The sequence below is a fragment of the Salmo salar genome, chromosome 03 (assembly GCF_965601325.2).
Source record: "Salmo salar chromosome 03, fSalSal1, whole genome shotgun sequence".
Classification (NCBI taxonomy): domain Eukaryota; kingdom Metazoa; phylum Chordata; class Actinopteri; order Salmoniformes; family Salmonidae; genus Salmo; species Salmo salar.
The window spans coordinates 1,957,501-1,979,319 of record NC_138293.1 but is presented as its reverse complement, the minus strand read 5'-3'; the positions used below and the strand labels follow the sequence as shown (position 1 = coordinate 1,979,319).

The following is a 21,819-nucleotide window of genomic DNA, read 5'->3' as shown; positions in this document are numbered from 1 at the left end:
GATGGAGTTGAGGTCAGGGTTCTGTGCAGGCCAGTCAAGTTCTTCCATACCGATCTCGACAAACCAGTTCTGTATGGACCTCGCTTTTTGCATAGGGGCATTGTCATGCTGAAACAGGAAAGGGCCTTCCCCAAACTGTTGTCACAGAGTTGGAAGTACAGAATCATCTAGAATGTCATTGTATGTCGTAGTGTTAAGATTTCCCTTCACTGGAACTAAGGGGCCTGAACCATGAAAAACAGCCTCAGACCATTATTCCTCCTCCACCAAACTTTACAGTTGGCACTATGCATTAGGGCAGGTAGCGTTCTCTTGGCATTGCTAAACCCAGATTCATCCTTTGGACTGCCAGACAGTGAAGTGTGATTCATCACTCCAGAGAACGTGTTTCCACTGCTCCAGAGTCCAATGGCAGCGAGCTTTACACCACTCCAGCTGACGCTTGGGATTGCGCACGGTGATCTTAGGCTTGTGTGCGGCTGCTCCCGACGAACAGTTCTTGTGTTGACGTTGCTTCCAGAGATCCTACTCCGCGTCTCACAAAGAAATGGCGGTTGGAACCAAAACTCTAAAATTTGGACCGTGAAGCATGGAGGAAGGAGGTGTGATGGTGTGGGGGTGCTTTGCTGGTGACACTGTCAGTGATTTCTTTAGAATTCAAGGCACACTTAACCAGCATGGCTACCACAGCACTCTGCAGCGACATGCCATCCCATCTGGTTTGTGCTTAGTGGGTGTATAATTTGTTTTTCAACAGGACAATGACCCAACACCCCTCCAGGCTGTGTAAGGGCTGTTTGATCAAGAAGGAGAGTGATGGAGTGCTGCATCAGATGACCTGGCCTCCACAATCACCTGACCTCAACCCAATTGAGATGGTTTGGGATGAGTTGGACAGCAGAGTGAAGGAAAAGCAGCCAACAAGTGCTCAGCATATGTGGGAACTCCTTCAAGAGTGTTGGAAAAGCATTCCAGGTGAAGCTGGTTTTGAGAATGCCAAGAGTGTGCAAAGCTGTCATCAAAGCAAAGGATGGCTATGTTGAAGAATCTAAAATATAAAACACTTTTTTGGTTACTACATGATTCCATATGTGTTATTTCATAGTTTTTTTACAATGTAGAAAATAGTAAAAATAAAGAAAAACCCTTGAATGAGCTGCAGCTTTCAAGAAGCGGGACTTCTTGAACTTCCATCAAACAGGCAGAGTGTCAATACAGGACTAAGATCGAATCATACTACACTGGCTCCAACGCTCGTCGGATGTGGCAGGGCCTGCAAACTATTACGGACTACAAAGGGAAGCACAGCCGCGAGCTGCCCAGTGACACGAGCCTACTAGACGAGCTACATGACTTCTATGCTCGCCTCCAGGCAATCAACACTGAAATATGCATGAGAGCACCAGCTGTTCTGGACGGCTGTGTGATCAAGCTCTCTATAGCCGATGTGAGTACGACCTTTAAACAGGTCAACATTGACAAGGCCGCAGGGCCAGATGGATGTACTCCGAGCATGCGCTGACAAACTGGCAAGTGTCTTCACTGACATGTTCAACCTGTCCCTGACCAAGTCTGTAATACCAACATGTTTCAAGAACACCAAGGTAACCTGCCTAATTGAATACTGACCCGTAAGACTCACGTCTGTAGCCATGAAGTGCTTTGAAATCTGGTCATGGCTCACATAAACACCATTATCCCAGAATCCCTAGACCCACTCCAATTTGCATACTCTCCTAACAGTTCCACAATCTCAATTGCATTCCACACTGCCATTTCCCACCTGGACAAAAGGAACACCTACGTAAGAATGCTATTCATTGACTACAGCTCAGCGTTCAACACCATTTTGCCCTCAAAGCTCATCACTAAGCTAAGGACCCTGGGACTAAACACCTCCCTCTGCAACTGGATCCTGGACTTCCTGACAGGCCGCCCCCAGGTGGTAAGGGTAGGTAACAACACATCTGCCACGATGATCCTCAACACAGGGGCCCCTCAGGGGTGCGGGCTCAGTCCCCTCCTGTACTCCCTGTTCACCCATGACTGCATGCCCAAGCATGACTCCAACACCATCATTAAGTTTGCTGACGACACAACAGTGGTAGGCCTGATCGCCGACAATGATGAGACAGCCTATAGGGAGCAGGTCAGGGACCTCGCAGTGTGGTGCCAGGACAACAACCTCTCCCTCAACGTGATCAAGACAAAAGATGATGATCGTGGACTACAGGAAAAAGAGGACTGAGCACGCCCCCATTCTCATCGACGGGGCTGCAGTGAAGCAGGTTGAGAGCTTCAAGTTCCTTGGTGTCCACATCACCAATGAACTAACATGGTCCAAACACACCAAGACAGTCGTGAAGAGAACACGATAAAGCCTATTCCCCCTCAACAGACAAAAGATTTGGCATGAGTCCTCAGATCCTCAAAAAGTTCTACAGCTGCACCATCGAGAGCATCCTGACTGGTTGCATCACTGCCTGGAATGGCAACTACTCAGCCTCCAACCACAAGGCACTACAGAGGGTAGTGCGTACGGCCCAGTACATCTGGGGCCAAGCTTCCTGCCATCCAGGACCTCTACACCAGGTGGTGTCAGAGGAAGGCCCAAAAAATAGCCAAAGACTCCAGCCACCCCAGTCATAGACTGTTCTCTCTGCTACCGCACGGAAAGCGGTACCGGAGCGCTAAGTCTAGGTCCAAAAGGCTTCTAAACAGCTTCTACCCCCAAGCCATAAAACTCCTGAACAGCTAATCAATTGGCCACCCAGACAATTTGCATTGACAACCATCACCACCCAATCCCCATTTTTCCACTGCTGCTACTCTCTGTTTATTATCTATGCATAGTCACTTTACTTCTACCTACATGTACATATTACCTCAACTACCTTGACAAACTGGTGCCCCCACACATTGACTCTGTACCACCTGTATATAGCCCCGATATTGTTATTTTACTGTTGCTCTTCAATTATTTATTTTTATATATATATAAATATATGTATATATATATATATATATATATATATATATATATATATATATATATATATATATATATATATATATTTTTTTTTTTTTTTTTTCGTTCATTTTTTTTACTTCAGTTTATTTAGTAAATACTTTCTTAACACTGATTTTCCTTAACTGCATTGTTGGTTCAGGGCTTGTCAGTAAGCATTTCACAGTTGAATTTGGCGCATGTGACAAAATACAATGTGATTTGATGTGTAGGCCAGTCATCAAAAAATCTAAATGTCCATTTTAAATTCGGGCTGTAACACAACAACATGTGGAATAAGTCAAGGGGTGTGAATACTTTCTGAATGCACTGTATGCATTACTCTGACCATTATTATCAAGGCTGTGGCCAACGATAGTGAACGACTTGACAAAAGTGATCCGCTCGAACGCGCCCACTGCTTCCTACTTCCTGCCTACACTGTTTCTGCATCCTACTTCCTGTCTACACTGTTTCTGCTTCCTATTTCTTGTCTCTACTGTTTCTGCATCCTACTTCCTGTCTACACTGTTTCTGCTTCCTACTTCCTGTCTACACTGTTTCTGCTTCCTATTTCTTGTCTACACTGTTTCTGCATCCTACTTCCTGTCTACACTGTTTCTGCTTCCTACTTCCTGTCTACACTGTTTCTGCTTCCTACTTCCTGTCTACACTGTTTCTGCTTCCTACTTCCTGTCTACACTGTTTCTGCTTCCTACTTCTTGTATACACTGTTTCTGCTTCCTACACTGTTACATTATTAAATTATGTTATAATTATAAACTTCTACGACTGTGTCTTAGGGCGAGCCGTGTGTGTGTGCGTGTGTGCGTGTGTGTGTGTTATAAGTCTAACAGTTTTGTTGTGTGTGTTTCAGGGTGACATCGGCAAGGCGGGGTCTCCAGGATACAGAGGAGATGAGGGCGCCCCCGGACCAGAGGTTGGTCAACTAGTCAATCAATTTGTTTATCAATTCTGTCATCTAGTGAACACATGTATTTATCTCACACACATGAATCACTAAGCTGGGAGTCTTATCACACATGAATCACTAAGCTGGGAGTCTTATCACACATGAATCACTAAGCTGGGAGTCTTATCACACATGAATCACTAAGCTGGGAGTCTTATCACACATGAATCACTAAGCTGGGAGTCTTATCACACATGAATCACTAAGCTGGGAGTCTTATCACACATGAATCACTAAGCTGGGAGTCTTATCACACATGAATCACTAAGCTGGGAGTCTTATCACACATGAATCACTAAGCTGGGAGTCTTATCACACATGAATTACTAAGCTGGGAGTCTTATCACACGTGCATCGCTAAGCTCTTACATATAGACGTTCCGCTAGCGGAACACCTGCTCCAATATCCAATGATAGGGCGTGGCGCGAATTACAAATTCCTCAAAAATCCCCAAACTTCAATTTTTCAAACATATGACTATTTTACAGCATTTTAAAGACAAGACTCTTGTTAATCTAACCACACTGTCCGATTTCAAAAAGGCTTTACAGCGAAAGCAAAACATTACATTATGTCAGCAGAGTACCCAGCCAGAAATAATCAGACACCCATTTTTCAAGCTAGCATATAATGTCACAAAAAACAAAACCACAGCTAAATGCAGCACTAACCTTTGATGCTCTTCATCAGATGACAACCCTAGGACATTATGTTATACAATGCATGCATGTTTTGTTCAATCAAGTTCATATTTATATCAAAAAACAGCTTTTTTACATTAGCATGTGACGTTCAGAACTAGCATACCCCCGCAAACATCCGGTGAATTTACTAAATTACTCACGATAAACGTTCACAAAAAACATAACAATTATTTTAAGAATTATAGATACAGAACTCCTCTATGCACTCGATATGTCCGATTTTAAAATAGCTTTTCGGTGAAAGCACATTTTGCAATATTCTCAGTAGATAGCCCAACCATCACGGCTAGCCATTTAGACACCGACCAAGTTTAGCCCTGACCAAACTCCGATTTACAATTACAAAAGTTTGATTACCTTTGTTGTCTTCGTCAGAATGCACTCCCAGGACTGCTACTTCAATAACAAATGTTGGTTTGGTCCAAAATAATCCATCGTTATATCCAAATAGCGGCGTTTTGTTCGTGCGTTCTAGACACTATCCGAAGTGTAAATAAGGGTCACGAGCATGGCGCAATTCGTGACAAAAGATTTCTAAATATTCCATTACCGTACTTCGAAGCATGTCAACCGCTGTTTAAAATCCATTTTTATGCCATTTTTCTCGTAAAAAAGCGATAATATTCCGACCGGGAATCTGCATTTAGGTAAACAGAGGAAAGAAAACAAAGCATTCTGTTGACGTGGGCACGAGCCTGAGTCTCACAGTACTGTAACCAGCCACTACCCAAACGTGCTACTTTGTTTCAGCCAGAGCCTGCAAAGCCACGATTCAGCTTTTTGCCGCTTCTGAGAGCCCATGGGAGACGTAGGAAGTGTCACGTAACAGCAGAGATCCTTTGTAATGGATAGAGATGGCAAAGAAGGCCAAGAAATGGTCAGACAGGGTACTTCCTGTTTGGAATCTTCTCAGGTTTTGGCCTGCCAAATGAGTTCTGTTATACTCACAGACACCATTCAAACAGTTTTAGAAACTTTGGAGTGTTTTCTATCCAAAGCTAATAATTATATGCATATTCTAGTTTCTGGGCAGGAGTAATAATCAGATTAAATCGGGTATGTTTTTTATCCGGCCGTGAAAATACTGCCCCCTATCCATAACAGGCTAAGCTGGGAGTCTTATCACACATTAATCACTAAGCTGGGAGTCTTATCACACATGAATCACTAAGCTGGGAGTCTTATCACACATTAATCACTAAGCTGGGAGTCTTATCACACATGAATCACTAAGCTGGGAGTCTTATCACACATGAATCACTAAGCTGGGAGTCTTTCAAGTTTTGTCATCTTATTTTCCAACCTGCCGTCCCCCAGGTGGATATTTTGATATTGATAAAAGTTTCTGGCTAAATGATGTCAAAGGTCAGGTGGTCAGGAAGTCTTCCTCCATTAACATCTGAACTTCATTTCTCATGTTCCCACTCTGATTTCCTATCTGTCTAAACTACATTTCCCATCTCTTTCTTATCTAAACTACCTTTCCCATCTCTCTCTTATCTAAACTACATTTCCCATCTCTCTCTTATCTAAACTACATTTCCCATCTATCTCTTATCTAACCTACATTTCCCATCTCTCTCTTATCTAAACTACATTTCCCATCTCTCTCTTATCTAAATTACCTTTCCCATCTCTCTCTTATCTAAACTACGTTTCCCAGGGCCCCAAGGGACCAAGAGGAATCAAAGGAGCTCCTGGAGACAGAGGCCAGATCGGAAGCAGGGTGAGAGGGCGAGAGAGAGAGAGAACATTTGGGGAGGAGGGGAAATGAAATTTAAAATTAAGAACAAGGGATGGCTGAAGTGTTCTGTCTATTTCTGTTTCAGGGAGAAGATGGGGCACCAGGAAATGGAACTGAAGGTTGCCACGGTTTCCAGGTACAGTTGTGTTACGTCTGAGGTATTGTTGTTTGGGTTCATGGTAGTGTGTGTGTGTGTGTGTGTGTGTGTGTGTGTGTGTGTGTGTGTGTGTGTGTGTGTGTGTGTGTGTGTGTGTGTGTGTGTGTGTGTGTGTGTGTGTGTGTGTGTCTTGTCTGCCGTCTCTCACACATTCCTCTCCTCTCTCAGGGTTACCCCGGCCCACGAGGTAGCATTGGAGAGCCGGTGAGTTCACCTTTCACCTATAACCTCTCACCTCAGAATCAGCCCCAAGGCAGTCTCCCCTCACTATATCACTCTATCATAGTATTGTAGAGAGTTAGGACGATATCCTAGCCAGACCTCCAACCTGGCTCTCGCTGGGTCAGTGGCAAGCACTCTATCTCCCAAGAGACTGAACTTTGGAAGCAGCATACCACCCTGCATCCCACTGCTGCCTTGCCTCTGAAGCTAAGCAGGGTCGGACCAGATGCTGCTAGAAGTGGTGTTGGAAGGCCAGTAGGTTTAAATAGTAATGCCCCAGGGCAGCGATTGGGGACATTGCCCTGTGTAGGGTGCCGTCTTTCAGATGGGCTGTTAAACGGTTGTCCTGACTCTCTGTGGTCACTAAAGATCCCCATGGTACTTATTGTAATAGTAGGGGTGTTAACTCCTGGTGTCCTGGCTAAATTCCCAATCTGGCCCCTCATACCATCACGGTCACCTAATCATCCCCAGTTTCCAATTGGCTCATTCATCCCACCTCCTCCTCTCCCCTGTAACTATTCTCCAGGTCGTTGCTGTAAATGAGAACGGGACCTGGTTAAATATGGGTGAAATAAATCAATCTGTACAGAACAAAGGGTCACTACACTATACTACTGTCCAGTCAGCATGTTAAGAACCCTAAACACAGGAAACACTACTACCCTGGTATATGATGTATAAAACAGTCCTATATAAACACAGTAGTCCTACAGTACATTAACAGTACCGTAGTACCAGGATGTATAACAGCAGTCCTACAGTACATTAACAGTACCGTAGTACCAGGATGTATAACAGCAGTCCTACAGTACATTAACAGTACCGTAGTACCAGGATGTATTACAGTAGTCCTATATAAACACAGTACCGTAGTACCAGGATGTATAACAGTAGTCCTACAGTACATTAACAGTACCGTAGTACCAGGATGTATAACAGCAGTCCTACAGTACATTAACAGTACCGTAGTACCAGGATGTATTACAGTAGTCCTATATAAACACAGTACCGTAGTACCAGGATGTATAACAGTAGTCCTACAGTACATTAACAGTACCGTAGTACCAGGATGTATTACAGTAGTCCTATATAAACACAGTACCGTAGTACCAGGATGTATAACAGTAGTCCTACAGTACATTAACAGTACCGTAGTACCAGGATGTATAACAGCAGTCCTACAGTACATTAACAGTACCGTAGTACCAGGATGTATAACAGTAGTCCTACAGTACATTAACAGTACCGTAGTACCAGGATGTTATACTGAAATATAATAATTAATTATGCCAGGATTGGATCCTATTCAACTAAACGCCAGGTGAATTGAGAAGAGATTACTCAGCACTTTAGATGTGGAAAACATGGCAGGCTTAAAACACCGTGATGTTTCCATTTTTGAAGTTTAGAGTTTTAACCTCAAATCAGTCATGATGACTAGTGTTACTGTAACTGTTTCCCAGACTGAATGACTTTTAGAGTAGGTGTATTTATCTGGGTTCATCTGGGTTTTAGAGTAGATGTATTCATCTGGGTTTATCTGGGTTTATCTGGGTTTTAGAGTAGATGTATTCATCTGGGTTTATCTGAGTTTATCTGGGTTTTAGAGTAGATGTATTCATCTGGGTTTATCTGGGTTTATCTGGGTTTTAGAGTAGATGTATTCATCTGGGTTTATCTGGGTTTATCTGGGTTTTAGAGTAGATGTATTCATCTGGGTTTATCTGGGTTTATCTGGGTTTTAGAGTAGATGTATTCATCTGGGTTTATCTGGGTTTATCTGGGTTTTAGAGTAGATGTATTCATCTGGGTTTATCTGGGTTTATCTGGGTTTTAGAGTAGATGTATTCATCTGGGTTTATCTGGGTTCATCTGGGTTTATCTGAGTTTTAGAGTAGATGTATTTATCTGGGTGTTAGAGTAGATGTATTCACCTGGGTTTATCTGGGTTTATCTGGGTGTTAGAGTAGATGTATTTATCTGGGTTTGGTGAGAAACAAACGTCAAGCCAAGGTTGTTTCCCAAATGGCACCCTGTGTAGTATACAGCATTTGACCTGGCCTATAGCATGACTATACAGGGAATAGAGTGCCATTTGACATACAGTCCTTCTTTATCTGAGACTTGACGATTGGCCAGTTGTATTTGGTCTGGTTGGCCAAATGTCTGATTCATGAAGAGATTTCCATGACAACTGTCTCTGACCCCTGACCTGTGACCTTCAGGGCGGGAAGGGAACCCCGGGACCCAAAGGAGATGATGGAGAGCCTGGAAACCCCGGCCTGGACGTGAGTCACACCCTCTCTATCTGTCTCTTTATCCCTCTCTATCAGTCTCTTTATCCCTCTCTATCAGTCTCTTTCTCCCTCTCTATCTGTCTCTTTATCCCTCTCTCTTTCTCCCTCTCTATCAGTCTCTTTCTCCCTCTCTATCAGTCTCTTTCTCCCTCTCTATCAGTCTCTTTCTCCCTCTCTATCAGTCTCTTTCTCCCTCTCTATCTGTCTCTTTCTCCCTCTCTATCAGTCTCTTTCTCCCTCTCTATCAGTCTCTTTCTCCCTCTCTATCAGTCTCTTTCTCCCTCTCTATCTATCTCTTTCTCCCTCTCTATCAGTCTCTTTCTCCCTCTCTATCAGTCTCTTTCTCCCTCTCTATCAGTCTCTTTCTCCCTCTCTATCAGTCTCTTTCTCCCTCTCTATCAGTCTCTTTCTCCCTCTCTATCAGTCTCTTTCTCCCTCTCTATCAGTCTCTTTCTCCCTCTCTATCTGTCTCTTTCTCCCTCTCTATCAGTCTCTTTCTCCCTCTCATCAGTCTCTTACCCTCTCTATCAGTCTCTTTCTCCCTCTCTATCAGTCTCTTTATCCCTCTCTATCAGTCTCTTTCTCCCTCTCTATCAGTCTCTTTCTCCCTCTCTATCAGTCTCTTTCTCCCTCTCTATCAGTCTCTTTCTCCCTCTCTATCTGTCTCTTTCTCCCTCTCTATCAGTCTCTTTCTCCCTCTCTATCAGTCTCTTTATCCCTCTCTATCAGTCTCTTTCTCCCTCTCTATCAGTCTCTTTATCCCTCTCTATCAGTCTCTTTATCCCTCTCTATCAGTCTCTTTATCCCTCTCTATCAGTCTCTTTCTCCCTCTCTATCAGTCTCTTTCTCCCTCTCTATCAGTCTCTTTCTCCCTCTCTATCAGTCTCTTTCTCCCTCTCTCTTTCTCCCTCTCTATCAGTCTCTTTATCCCTCTCTATCAGTCTCTTTCTCCCTCTCTATCAGTCTCTTTATCCCTCTCCATCAGTCTCTTTCTCCCTCTCTATCAGTCTCTTTCTCCCTCTCTATCAGTCTCTTTATCCCTCTCTATCAGTCTCTTTCTCCCTCTCTATCAGTCTCTTTATCCCTCTCTATCAGTCTCTTTCTCCCTCTCTATCAGTCTCTTTCTCCCTCTCTATCAGTCTCTTTCTCCCTCTCTATCAGTCTCTTTCTCCCTCTCTCTTTCTCCCTCTCTATCAGTCTCTTTATCCCTCTCTATCAGTCTCTTTCTCCCTCTCTATCAGTCTCTTTCTCCCTCTCTATCAGTCTCTTTCTCCCTCTCTCTTTCTCCCTCTCTATCAGTCTCTTTATCCCTCTCTATCAGTCTCTTTCTCCCTCTCTATCAGTCTCTTTCTCCCTCTCTATCGTCTCTTTCTCCCTCTCTATCAGTCTCTTTCTCCCTCTCTATCAGTCTCTTTATCCCTCTCTATCGTCTCTTTCTCCTCTCTATCAGTCTCTTTCTCCCTCTCTATCAGTCTCTTTCTCCCTCTCTATCAGTCTCTTTATCCCTCTCTATCAGTCTCTTTATCCCTCTCTATCAGTCTCTTTCTCCCTCTCTATCAGTCTCTTTCTCCCTCTCTATCAGTCTCTTTCTCCCTCTCTATCAGTCTCTTTCTCCCTCTCTATCAGTCTCTTTACTCCCTCTCTATCTCAGTCTCTTTATCCCTCTCTATCAGTCTCTTTCTCCCTCTCTATCAGTCTCTTTCTCCCTCTCTATCAGTCTCTTTCTCCCTCTCTATCTGTCTCTTTCTCCCTCTCTATCAGTCTCTTTCTCCCTCTCTATCAGTCTCTTTCTCCCTCTCTATCAGTCTCTTTCTCCCTCTCTATCTGTCTCTTTCTCCCTCTCTATCTGTCTCTTTCTCCCTCTCTATCTGTCTCTTTCTCCCTCTCTATCTGTCTCTTTCTCCCTCTCTATCTGTCTCTTTCTCCCTCTATCTGTCTCTTTATCCCTCTCTATCAGTCTCTTTCTCCCTCTCTATCTGTCTCTTTCTCCCTCTCTATCTGTCTCTTTCTCCCTCTCTATCTGTCTCTTTCTCCCTCTCTATCTGTCTCTTTCTCCCTCTCTATCTGTCTCTTTCTCCCTCTATCTGTCTCTTTATCCCTCTCTATCTCTCTCTTTATCCCTCTCTATCAGTCTCTTTATCCCTCTCTCTTTCCGTTTATCAATCTCTCATTTTATCAATCAGTCTCTATTTTCATGTCTTTTGCTCTGTCTCCTTCTTCAACCCCTCCATCTTCTTTCCCTCCCTGTTCTATTACTCTTATTTCTCTCCCTCCTTCTCTCCCTCATTCTCTCCCTCCTTCTCTCCCTCATTCTCTCCCTCCTTCTCTCCCTCATTCTCTCCCTCCTTCTCTCCCTCCTTCTCTCCCTCATTCTCTCCCTCCTTCTCTCCCTCATTCTCTCCCTCCTTCTCTCCCTCATTCTCTCCCTCCTTCTCTCCCTCATTCTCTCCTGCATTCTCTCCCTCCTTCTCTCCCTCATTCTCTCCCTCCTTCTCTCCCTCATTCTCTCCTGCATTCTCTCCCTCCTTCTCTCCCTCATTCTCTCCTGCATTCTCTCCCTCCTTCTTCTTTCCCTCATTCTCTCCCTCCTTCTTCTTTCCCTCATTCTCTCCCTCCATCTCTCCCTCATTCTCTCCCTCCATCTCTCCCTCATTCTCTCCCTCCATCTCTCACTCATTCTCTCCCTCCATCTCTCACTCATTCTCTCCCTCCTTCTTCTTTCCCTCAATCTCTCCCTCCATCTCTCACTCATTCTCTCCCTCCATCTCTCACTCATTCTCTCCCTCCTTCTTCTTTCCCTCAATCTCTCCCTCCATCTCTCACTCATTCTCTCCCTCCATCTCTCACTCATTCTCTCCCTCCTTCTTCTTTCCCTCATTCTCTCCCTCCTTTTTCTCTCCCTCCCCAGTCTCTCCCTCCTTCTTCTCTCCCTCTATCTTTCAGTCTTGCAGCTGGTAACGCTTTATGTTCTGGACGCTGTGTGTGTGTGTGTGTGTGTGTGTGTGTGTGTGTGTGTGTGTGTGTGTGTGTGTGTGTGTGTGTGTGTGTGTGTGTGTGTGTGTGTGTGTGTGTGTGTGCGCCCGCGCGTGCGCGTGTGTGTGTGTGTGTGTGTGTGTGTGTGTGTGTGTGTGTGTGTGTGTGTGTGTGTGTGTGTGTGTGTGTGCGCCCGCGCGTGCGCGTGTGTGTGTGTGTGTGTGTGTGTGTGTGTCTGTCTGTGTCTGTCTGTGTATTAAAAGTAGTGAGCTGCTGCAGCTGTGTATGTGTCATTGTCATGGATACCAGGAAATGAGGGGAGAGAATGTGGGCAGCTCATTACTCCAGTTGAACCCCAGTAATGTATTATAGTCCCAGTAATGTATTATAGTCCCAGTAATGTGTTATAGTCCCAGTAATGTGATTATAGTCCCAGTAATGTGTTATAGTCCCAGTAATGTATTATAGTCCCAGTAATGTTTGTTATAGTCCCAGTAATGTGTTATAGTCCCAGTAATGTGTTATAGTCCCAGTAATGTGTTATAGTCCCAGTAATGTGTTATAGTCCCAGTAATGTGTTATAGTCCCAGTAATGTGTTATAGTCCCAGTAATGTATTATAGTCCCAGTAATGTGTTCTAGTCCCAGTAATGTATTATAGTCCCAGTAATGTATTATAGTCCCAGTAATGTGTTATAGTCCCAGTAATGTATTATAGTCCCAGTAATGTGTTATAGTCCCAGTAATGTATTATAGTCCCAGTAATGTGTTATAGTCCCAGTAATGTGTTATAGTCCCAGTAATGTATTATAGTCCCCGTAATGTATTATAGTCCCAGTAATGTATTATAGTCCCAGTAATGTGTTATAGTCCCAGTAATGTATTATAGTCCCAGTAATGTGTTATAGTCCCAGTAATGTATTATAGTCCCAGTAATGTGTTATAGTCCCAGTAATGTGTTATAGTCCCAGTAATGTGTTATAGTCAAAGTAATGTGTTATAGTCCCAGTAATGTGTTATAGTCCCAGTAATGTATTATAGTCCCAGTAATTTGTTATAGTCCCAGTGTTGTGTTATAGTCCCAGTAATGTGTTATAGTCCCAGTGTTGTATTATAGTCCCAGTAATGTGTTATAGTCCCAGTAATGTGTTATAGTCCCAGTGTTGTATTATAGTCCCAGTGTTGTGTTATAGTCCCAGTAATGTATTATAGTCCCAGTAATGTGTTATAGTCCCAGTAATGTGTTATAGTCCCAGTAATGTGTATTATAGTCCCAGTAATGTGTTATAGTCCCAGTAATGTGTTATAGTCCCAGTAATGTGTTATAGTCCCAGTAATGTATTATAGTCCCAGTAATGTGTTATAGTCCCAGTAATGTGTTATAGTCCCAGTAATGTGTTATAGTCCCAGTAATGTGTTATAGTCCCAGTAATGTATTATAGTCCCAGTAATGTGTTATAGTCCCAGTAATGTGTTATAGTCCCAGTAATGTATTATAGTCCCAGTAATGTATTATAGTCCCAGTAATGTATTATAGTCCCAGTAATGTATTATAGTCCCAGTAATGTGTTATAGTCCCAGTAATGTATTATAGTCCCAGTAATGTGTTATAATCCCAGTAATGTATTATAGTCCCAGTAATGTATTATAGTCCCAGTAATGTATTATAGTCCCAGTAATGTGTTATAGTCCCAGTAATGTGTATTATAGTCCCAGTAATGTGTATTATAGTCCCAGTAATGTGTTATAGTCCCAGTAATGTATTATAGTCCCAGTAATGTGTTATAGTCCCAGTAATGTATTATAGTCCCAGTAATGTGTTATAGTCCCAGTAATGTGTTATAGTCCCAGTGTTGTATTATAGTCCCAGTGTTGTATTATAGTCCCAGTAATGTGTTATAGTCCCAGTAATGTGTTATAGTCCCAGTAATGTATTATAGTCCCAGTAATGTGTTATAGTCCCAGTGTTGTATTATAGTCCCAGTGTTGTATTATAGTCCCAGTAATGTGTTATAGTCCCAGTAATGTATTATAGTCCCAGTAATGTGTATTATAGTCCCAGTAATGTGTTATAGTCCCAGTGTTGTGTTATAGTCCCAGTAATGTGTTATAGTCCCAGTAATGTGTTATAGTCCCAGTGTTGTATTATAGTCCCAGTGTTGTGTTATAGTCCCAGTAATGTATTATAGTCCCAGTAATGTGTTATAGTCCCAGTAATGTGTTATAGTCCCAGTAATGTGTTATAGTCCCAGTAATGTGTTATAGTCCCAGTAATGTGTTATAGTCCCAGTAATGTATTATAGTCCCAGTAATGTGTTATAGTCCCAGTAATGTGTTATAGTCCCAGTAATGTGTTATAGTCCCAGTAATGTGTTATACTCCCAGTAATGTGTTATAGTCCCAGTAATGTGTTATAGTCCCAGTAATGTGTTATAGTCCCAGTAATGTGTTATAGTCCCAGTAATGTATTATAGTCCCAGTAATGTATTATAGTCCCAGTAATGTATTATAGTCCCAGTGTTGTGTTGAGTCCCAGTGGGCCCAGTAATGTGTATGTCCCAGTAGTGCCCAGTAATGTGTATTATAGTCCCAGTAATGTGTTATAGTCCCAGTAATGTATTATAGTCCCAGTAATGTGTTATAGTCCCAGTAATGTATTATAGTCCCAGTAATGTGTTATAGTCCCAGTAATGTGTTATAGTCCCAGTATTGTATTATAGTCCCAGTGTTGTATTATAGTCCCAGTAATGTGTTATAGTCCCAGTAATGTATTATAGTCCCAGTAATGTATTATAGTCCCAGTAATGTGTTATAGTCCCAGTAATGTATTATAGTCCCAGTAATGTGTTATAGTCCCAGTAATGTGTTATAGTCCCAGTAATGTATTATAGTCCCAGTAATGTGTATTATAGTCCCAGTAATGTGTTATAGTCCCAGTGTTGTGTTATAGTCCCAGTAATGTATTATAGTCCCAGTAATGTGTTATAGTCCCAGTAGGATTCCCGTGTTAGTCCCAGTGGGCCCAGTGGAAGTCCCGTGTGTTATAGTCCCAGTAATGTGATTATAGTCCCAGTAATGTGTGTCCCCGTATGAGTCCCAGTAATGTATTATAGTCCCAGTAATGTGTTATAGTCCCAGTAATGTGTTATAGTCCCAGTAATGTGTTATAGTCCCAGTAATGTGATGTCCCAGTAGTGCCCAGTAATGTGTTATAGTCCCAGTAATGTATTATAGTCCCAGTAATGTGTTATAGTCCCAGTAATGTGTTATAGTCCCAGTAATGTGTTATAGTCCCAGTAATGTATTATAGTCCCAGTAATGTGTTATAGTCCCAGTAATGTATTATAGTCCTCTGTTTGGTTGTTTTTACTTTTGTCCTCTGGGGAGGCTGTGGAAATGAGCTCAACTTACAAGTTCACATTTCTTCACCTAAACATAATTACCCTTCCTGCACCATTCCCTATACTCCAGCCTTAAGGCACCTTAACCTCAGCCCCCCCCCTCAGCCCCATCCCTCAGCCCCCCCCTCAGCACCATCCCTCAGCCCTCTCCTCAGCCCCATCCCTCAGCCCCCCCTCAGCACCATCCCTCAGCCCTCTCCTCAGCCCCATCCCTCAGCCCCCCCCTCAGCACCATCCCTCAGCCCTCTCCTCAGCCCCATCCCTCAGCCCCCCCCTCAGCCCCATCCCTCAGCCCTCTCCTCAGCCCCATCCCTCAGCCCCCCCCTCAGCACCATCCCTCAGCCCTCCCCTCAGCCCCATCCCTCAGCCCCCCCTCAGCACCATCCATCAGCCCTCCCCTCAGCCCCATCCATCAGCCCTCCCCTCAGCCCCATCCCTCAGCCCTCTCCTCAGCCCCATCCCTCACCCCATCCCTCAGCCTCATACCTCAGCCCTCCCCTCAACCCCATCCCTCAGCCCCATCCCCTCAGCCCCATCCCTCAGCCCGAGCCCTCAGCCCCATCCCTCAGCCCCATGCCTCAGCCCTCTCCTCAGCCCCAATCCTCAGGCCTCCCCTCAGCCCTCCCCTCAGCCCCATCCCTCAGCCCTCCCCTCAGCCCCATCACTCAGCCCTCCCCTCAGCCCTCCCCTCAGCCCCATCCCTCAGCCCCATCCATCAGCCCCATCCCTCAGCCCCATCCCCTCAGCCCCATCCCTCAGCCCTCCCCTCAGCCCCATCCCTCAGCCCTCTCCTCAGCCCCATTCCTCAGCCCTCCCCTCAGCCCCATCCCTCAGCCCCCCCCCCCCTCAGCCTCATCCCTCAGTCCTCACTTCAGCCCCATCCCTCAGCCCTCCCCTCAGCCCTAGTTCTTTGCCTAAGCCCCCAGGGCCCATACCACTCAAATAACTGAAGCCTTCATAACCTGACCTGTAGCTTGTTAAGACCAGAAGAGAAGAACAGGGCAATGACCTAGCTTAAATAACAGGTTTAGGATAGCCATCTTAAAATAATGTTTATAATGGTCTCTGTCAAACTAGATTTATGGTGGAGATACAATCAAACAGAACTGTGTGTGTGTGTGTGTGTGTGTGTGTGTGTGTGTGTGTGTGTGTGTGTGTGTGTGTGTGTGTGTGTGTGTGTGTGTGTGTGCGTCCGCGCGTGTGTGTGTGTGTGTGTGTGCGTCCGCGCGTGTGTGTGTGTGTGTGTGTGTGTGTGTGTGTGTGTGTGTGTGTGTGTGTGTGTGTGTGTGTGTGTGTGTGTGTGTGTGTGGGGGATATATGACTAGCCCATGTCTGTTCCATAGACATCAGAGGCGGACACTGAGAGCTTCAGGTCAGAGTTTCGGAGGAATGGAAGGTTGTTAAAAGAGAAGGGATAGGGGCGAGGTTCTCATCTCAGAGAGAGGAGAGACAAAGAGACAGGGTTAACAAGCTAAGGGTTAGAGGGGCTAAGTTATCAGAGAGGGGTAGGGTTAGAGGGGCTAAGTTATCAGAGAGGGGTAGGGTTAGAGGGGCTAAGTTATCAGAGAGGGGTAGGGTTAGAGGGGCTAAGTTATCAGAGAGGGGTAGGGTTAGAGGGGCTAAGTTATCAGAGAGGGGTAGGGTTAGAGGGGCTAAGTTATCAGAGAGGGGTAGGGTTAGAGGGGCTAAGTTATCAGCGAGGGGTAGGGTTAGAGGGGCTAAGTTATCAGAGAGGGGTAGGGTTAGAGGGGCTAAGTTATCAGCGAGGGGTAGGGTTAGAGGGGCTAAGTTATCAGAGAGGGGTAGGGTTAGAGGGGCTAAGTTATCAGCGAGGGGTAGGGTTAGAGGGGCTAAGTTATCAGCGAGGGGTAGGGTTAGAGGGGCTAAGTACTCAACGAGTAGACAGTAGACAGTAGACAGTAGGCAGTAGGCAGTAGGCAGTAGACAGTAGACAGTAGACAGTAGACAGTAGACAGTAGTCAGTAGTCAGTAGGCAGTAGACAGTAGACAGTAGGCAGTAGGCAGTAGACAGTAGACAGTAGGCAGTAGACAGTAGGCAGTAGGCAGTAGACAGTAGACAGTAGACAGTAGGCAGTAGACAGTAGACAGTAGACAGTAGGCAGTAGGCAGTAGACAGTAGACAGTAGGCAGTAGACAGTAGGCAGTAGACAGTAGACAGTAGGCAGTAGGCAGTAGACAGTAGGCAGTAGACAGTAGACAGTAGACAGTAGTCAGTAGTCAGTAGACAGTAGACAGTAGACAGTAGACAGTAGGCAGTAGGCAGTAGACAGTAGACAGTAGACAGTAGGCAGTAGACAGTAGGCAGTAGACAGTAGACAGTAGGCAGTAGACAGTAGACAGTAGACAGTAGGCAGTAGGCAGTAGGCAGTAGGCAGTAGACAGTAGACAGTAGACAGTAGGCAGTAGACAGTAGACAGTAGGCAGTAGACAGTAGACAGTAGGCAGTAGACAGTAGACAGTAGACAGTAGGCAGTAGACAGTAGACAGTAGGCAGTAGACAGTAGGCAGTAGACAGTAGACAGTAGGCAGTAGACAGTAGTCAGTAGACAGTAGACAGTAGGCAGTAGACAGTAGACAGTAGGCAGTAGACAGTAGACAGTAGTCAGTAGACAGTAGTCAGTAGGCAGTAGACAGTAGTCAGTAGACAGTAGGCAGTAGACAGTAGTCAGTAGACAGTAGACAGTAGGGTCCACCTGGTTTCAGTGAACTTTGACCCCAGAGATAATGATAAAGGTTACTCATCAGTTGTCTGTCTCACTTTCTCTCACGACACTTTGTCAAAGTTTCACTATCTGTAGTGTGTATTACTATCTCTCTTCCTGTCTCTCCTCTGCAGAACGATTCCCCTGTGTATTACTAACTCTCTTCCTGTCTCTCCTCTGCAGAACGATTCCCCTGTGTATTACTAACTCTCTTCCTGTCTCTCCTCTGCAGAACGACTCCCCTGTGTATTACTATCTCTCTTCCTGTCTCTCCTCTGCAGAACGACTCCCCAGGACTCCCAGGGAACAAAGGAGCCAAAGGTCACCGAGGACCTGAAGGAAACCCGGTAAGACAGAGAGATCAATTCGATTTCTTTTATAAATCCCTTTTTTACATCAGCAGTTGTCACCAAGTGCTTTACAGATACCCAGCCTTGAACCCCATAGAGCAATGCAGCGGCAGAAGCACAGTGACTAAGAGAAACGGTCTAGATGGAAGGAACCTATTGGAAGAAACCTAGACAGGAACCAGGCTCTTAGGGCTGGCCCATCCTCTTCTATGGATGGATGGATGGAGAGAGGCAGACAGACAGTGAGACGGAGAGACAGAGAGGGACAGAGAGAGACAGAGAGACAGAGGGACAGAGAGGGACAGAGAGGGACAGAGAGACAGAGAAGGACAGAGACGGACAGAGAGGAACAGAGAGACAGAGAGACAGAGAGACAGAGAGACAGAAATACAAAGAGAGACAGAGAGAGAGAGAGACAGAGAGAGACAGAGAGAGACAGAGAGGGACAGAGAGAGACAGAGAGACAGAAAGAGACAGAAAGAGAGAGACAGAGAGAGACAGAGAGAGACAGAGAGAGAGAGAGAGAGAGAGAGAGAGAGAGACAGAGAGAGAGAGAGACAGAGAGAGAGAGAGAGAGACAGAGAGAGAGAGAGACAGAGAGAGAGACAGAGAGAGAGACAGAGAGAGAGACAGAGAGAGAGAGAGAGACAGACAGAGAGAGACAGAGAGAGAGAGACAGACAGATAGAGACAGAGAGAGAGAGAGACAGAGAGAGAGAGAGAGAGACAGACAGAGAGAGAGAGAGACAGAGAGAGAGACAGAGAGAGAGAGAGAGAGAGAGACAGAGAGAGAGAGACAGAGAGAGAGAGAGAGAGAGAGAGAGAGACAGACAGACAGAGAGAGAGAGACAGAGAAAGAGAGAGACAGAGAGAGAGACAGAGAGAGAGAGAGACAGAGACAGAGACAGAGAGAGAGAGAGAGAGAGAGAGAGAGAGAGAGACAGAGAGAGAGAGAGAGAGAGAGAGAGAGAGAGAGAGAGATGCCCTCACTGTAGCACTTGGAGATGTTTTTTCTTTGTTATAAATTCAACGTGTTATTATTTAGAGAGAGACGGAGAGTTGGTGAGAGAGAGAGAGAGAGAGATACAGAGAGTTGGTGAGAGAGAGAGAGAGAGAGAGATACAGAGAGTTGGTGAGAGAGAGAGATACAGAGAGAGATACAGAGAGAGAGAGAGAGAGAGATACAGAGAGTTGGTGAGAGAGAGAGGGGTTACAGTCTCTCCTCCTCTGTCTTTCCCTGGCTAGTGGCTAGGCTGCATATTTCTAGGATAAACAGTTTGAGTTATGTGTTTGTGGGAAGTGTGCTAAACTCAGCCTACAATTAACTGTCGTGTGCATGCTCGTGTGCGCGTGCTTGTATCCTCTTCGTCAAGAAACAAAATGCTCGTCAATTGAATTTTCTCTGCTTGAAACAAACAGATGGGAGTGAGGGCGATGAAAAGAGGAAAAGAGAGAGGCGTAGAACTATTGAAAGGCCCTGGTGTTGAAGCAGAGAGAGGCGGAGAACTATTGAAAGGCCCTGGTGTTGAAGCAGAGAGAGGCGGAGAACTATTGAAAGGCCCTGGTGTTGAAGCAGAGAGAGGCGTAGAACTATTGAAAAGACCCTGGTGTTGAAGCAGAGAGAGGCGGAGAACTATTGAAAGGCCCTGGTGTTGAAGCAGAGAGAGGCGTAGAACTATTGAAAGACCCTGGTGTTGAAGCAGAGAGAGGCGGAGAACTATTGAAAGACCCTGGTGTTGAAGCAGAGAGAGGCGGAGAACTATTGAAAGGCCCTGGTGTTGAAGCAGAGAGAGGCGTAGAACTATTGAAAGGCCCTGGTGTTGAAGCAGAGAGAGGCGGAGAACTATTGAAAGGCCCTGGTGTTGAAGCAGAGAGAGGCGTAGAACTATTGAAAAGACCCTGGTGTTGAAGCAGAGAGAGGCGTAGAACTATTGAAAGGCCCTGGTGTTGAAGCAGAGAGAGGCGGAGAACTATTGAAAGGCCCTGGTGTTGAAGCAGAGAGAGGCGTAGAACTATTGAAAGGCCCTGGTGTTGAAGCAGAGAGAGGCGGAGAACTATTGAAAGGCCCTGGTGTTGAAGCAGAGAGAGGCGGAGAACTATTGAAAGGCCCTGGTGTTGAAGCAGAGAGAGGCGTAGAACTATTGAAAGGCCCTGGTGTTGAAGCAGAGAGAGGCGGAGAACTATTGAAAAGACCCTGGTGTTGAAGCAGAGAGAGGCGGAGAACTATTGAAAAGGCCCTGGTGTTGAAGCAGAGAGAGGCGGAGAACTATTGAAAAGGCCCTGGTGTTGAAGCAGAGAGAGGCGGAGAACTATTGAAAAGACCCTGGTGTTGACTAACTAGCCCCGTTCATCTATTACAGTAGGGCTACTACACTAACTAGCCCCGTTCATCTATTACAGTAGGGCTACAACACTAACTAGCCCCATTCATCTATTACAGTAGGGCTTCTACACTAACTAGCCCCATTCATCTATTACAGCAGGGCTACTACACTAACTAGCCCCGTTCATCTATTACAGTAGGGCTACTACACTAACTAGCCCCATTCATCTATTACAGTAGGGCTACTACACTAACTAGCCCCATTCATCTATTACAGTAGGGCTACTACACTAACTAGCCCCATTCATCTATTACAGTAGGGCTAATACACTACATAGCCCCATTCATCTATTACAGTAGTCCCTCTACACTAACTAGCCCCATTCATCTATTACAGTAGGGCTAATACACTAACTAGCCCCATTCAACTATTACAGTAGGGCTCCTACACTAACTAGCCCCATTCAACTATTACAGTAGGGCTCCTACACTAACTAGCCCCATTCATCTATTACAGTAGGGCTCCTACACTAACTAGCCCCATTCATCTATTACAGTAGGGCTAATACACTAACTAGCCCCATTCATCTATTACAGTAGGGCTACAACACTAACTAGCCCCATTCATTTCTTACAGTAGGGCTGCTACACTAACTAGCCCCATTCATCTATTACAGTAGGTTGCCTCTACCAGCCCCATTTCCTCTACTAGCCTTTTTAATCTCCGTCCTGCACACAGCATTGACCCGTCATCGTTTGCTCTTCTCTCCTAGAGTCATGGTATGAAAGAGGTGTGTAATTCCTGTCCATATGATAGGCCTACTGAATGCAACACCCAATCACAGATACCATCCTATATTTCAGAGTATAAATTGCTATTTGGGCCACGAGGTGGGTGCTGGTACCATTTAATGAACATTGTAGGTACGGTTCTGCATTGTAG

The 21,819-nt window shown here is 45.0% G+C and overlaps 1 protein-coding gene across 1 annotated transcript in view; it reads left to right on the top strand.

Moving 5' to 3' along the window:
* col6a1 (collagen, type VI, alpha 1) overlaps nt 1-21,819 on the top strand; it is a 53,367-nt gene that overhangs the window by 22,145 nt on the left and 9,403 nt on the right. Inside the window, 6 exon segments of the mRNA XM_082973019.1 lie at nt 3,885-3,947; nt 6,349-6,411; nt 6,515-6,565; nt 6,755-6,790; nt 9,037-9,099; nt 18,486-18,551. Coding sequence (XP_082829145.1) covers nt 3,885-3,947; nt 6,349-6,411; nt 6,515-6,565; nt 6,755-6,790; nt 9,037-9,099; nt 18,486-18,551 — 342 coding nt within the window.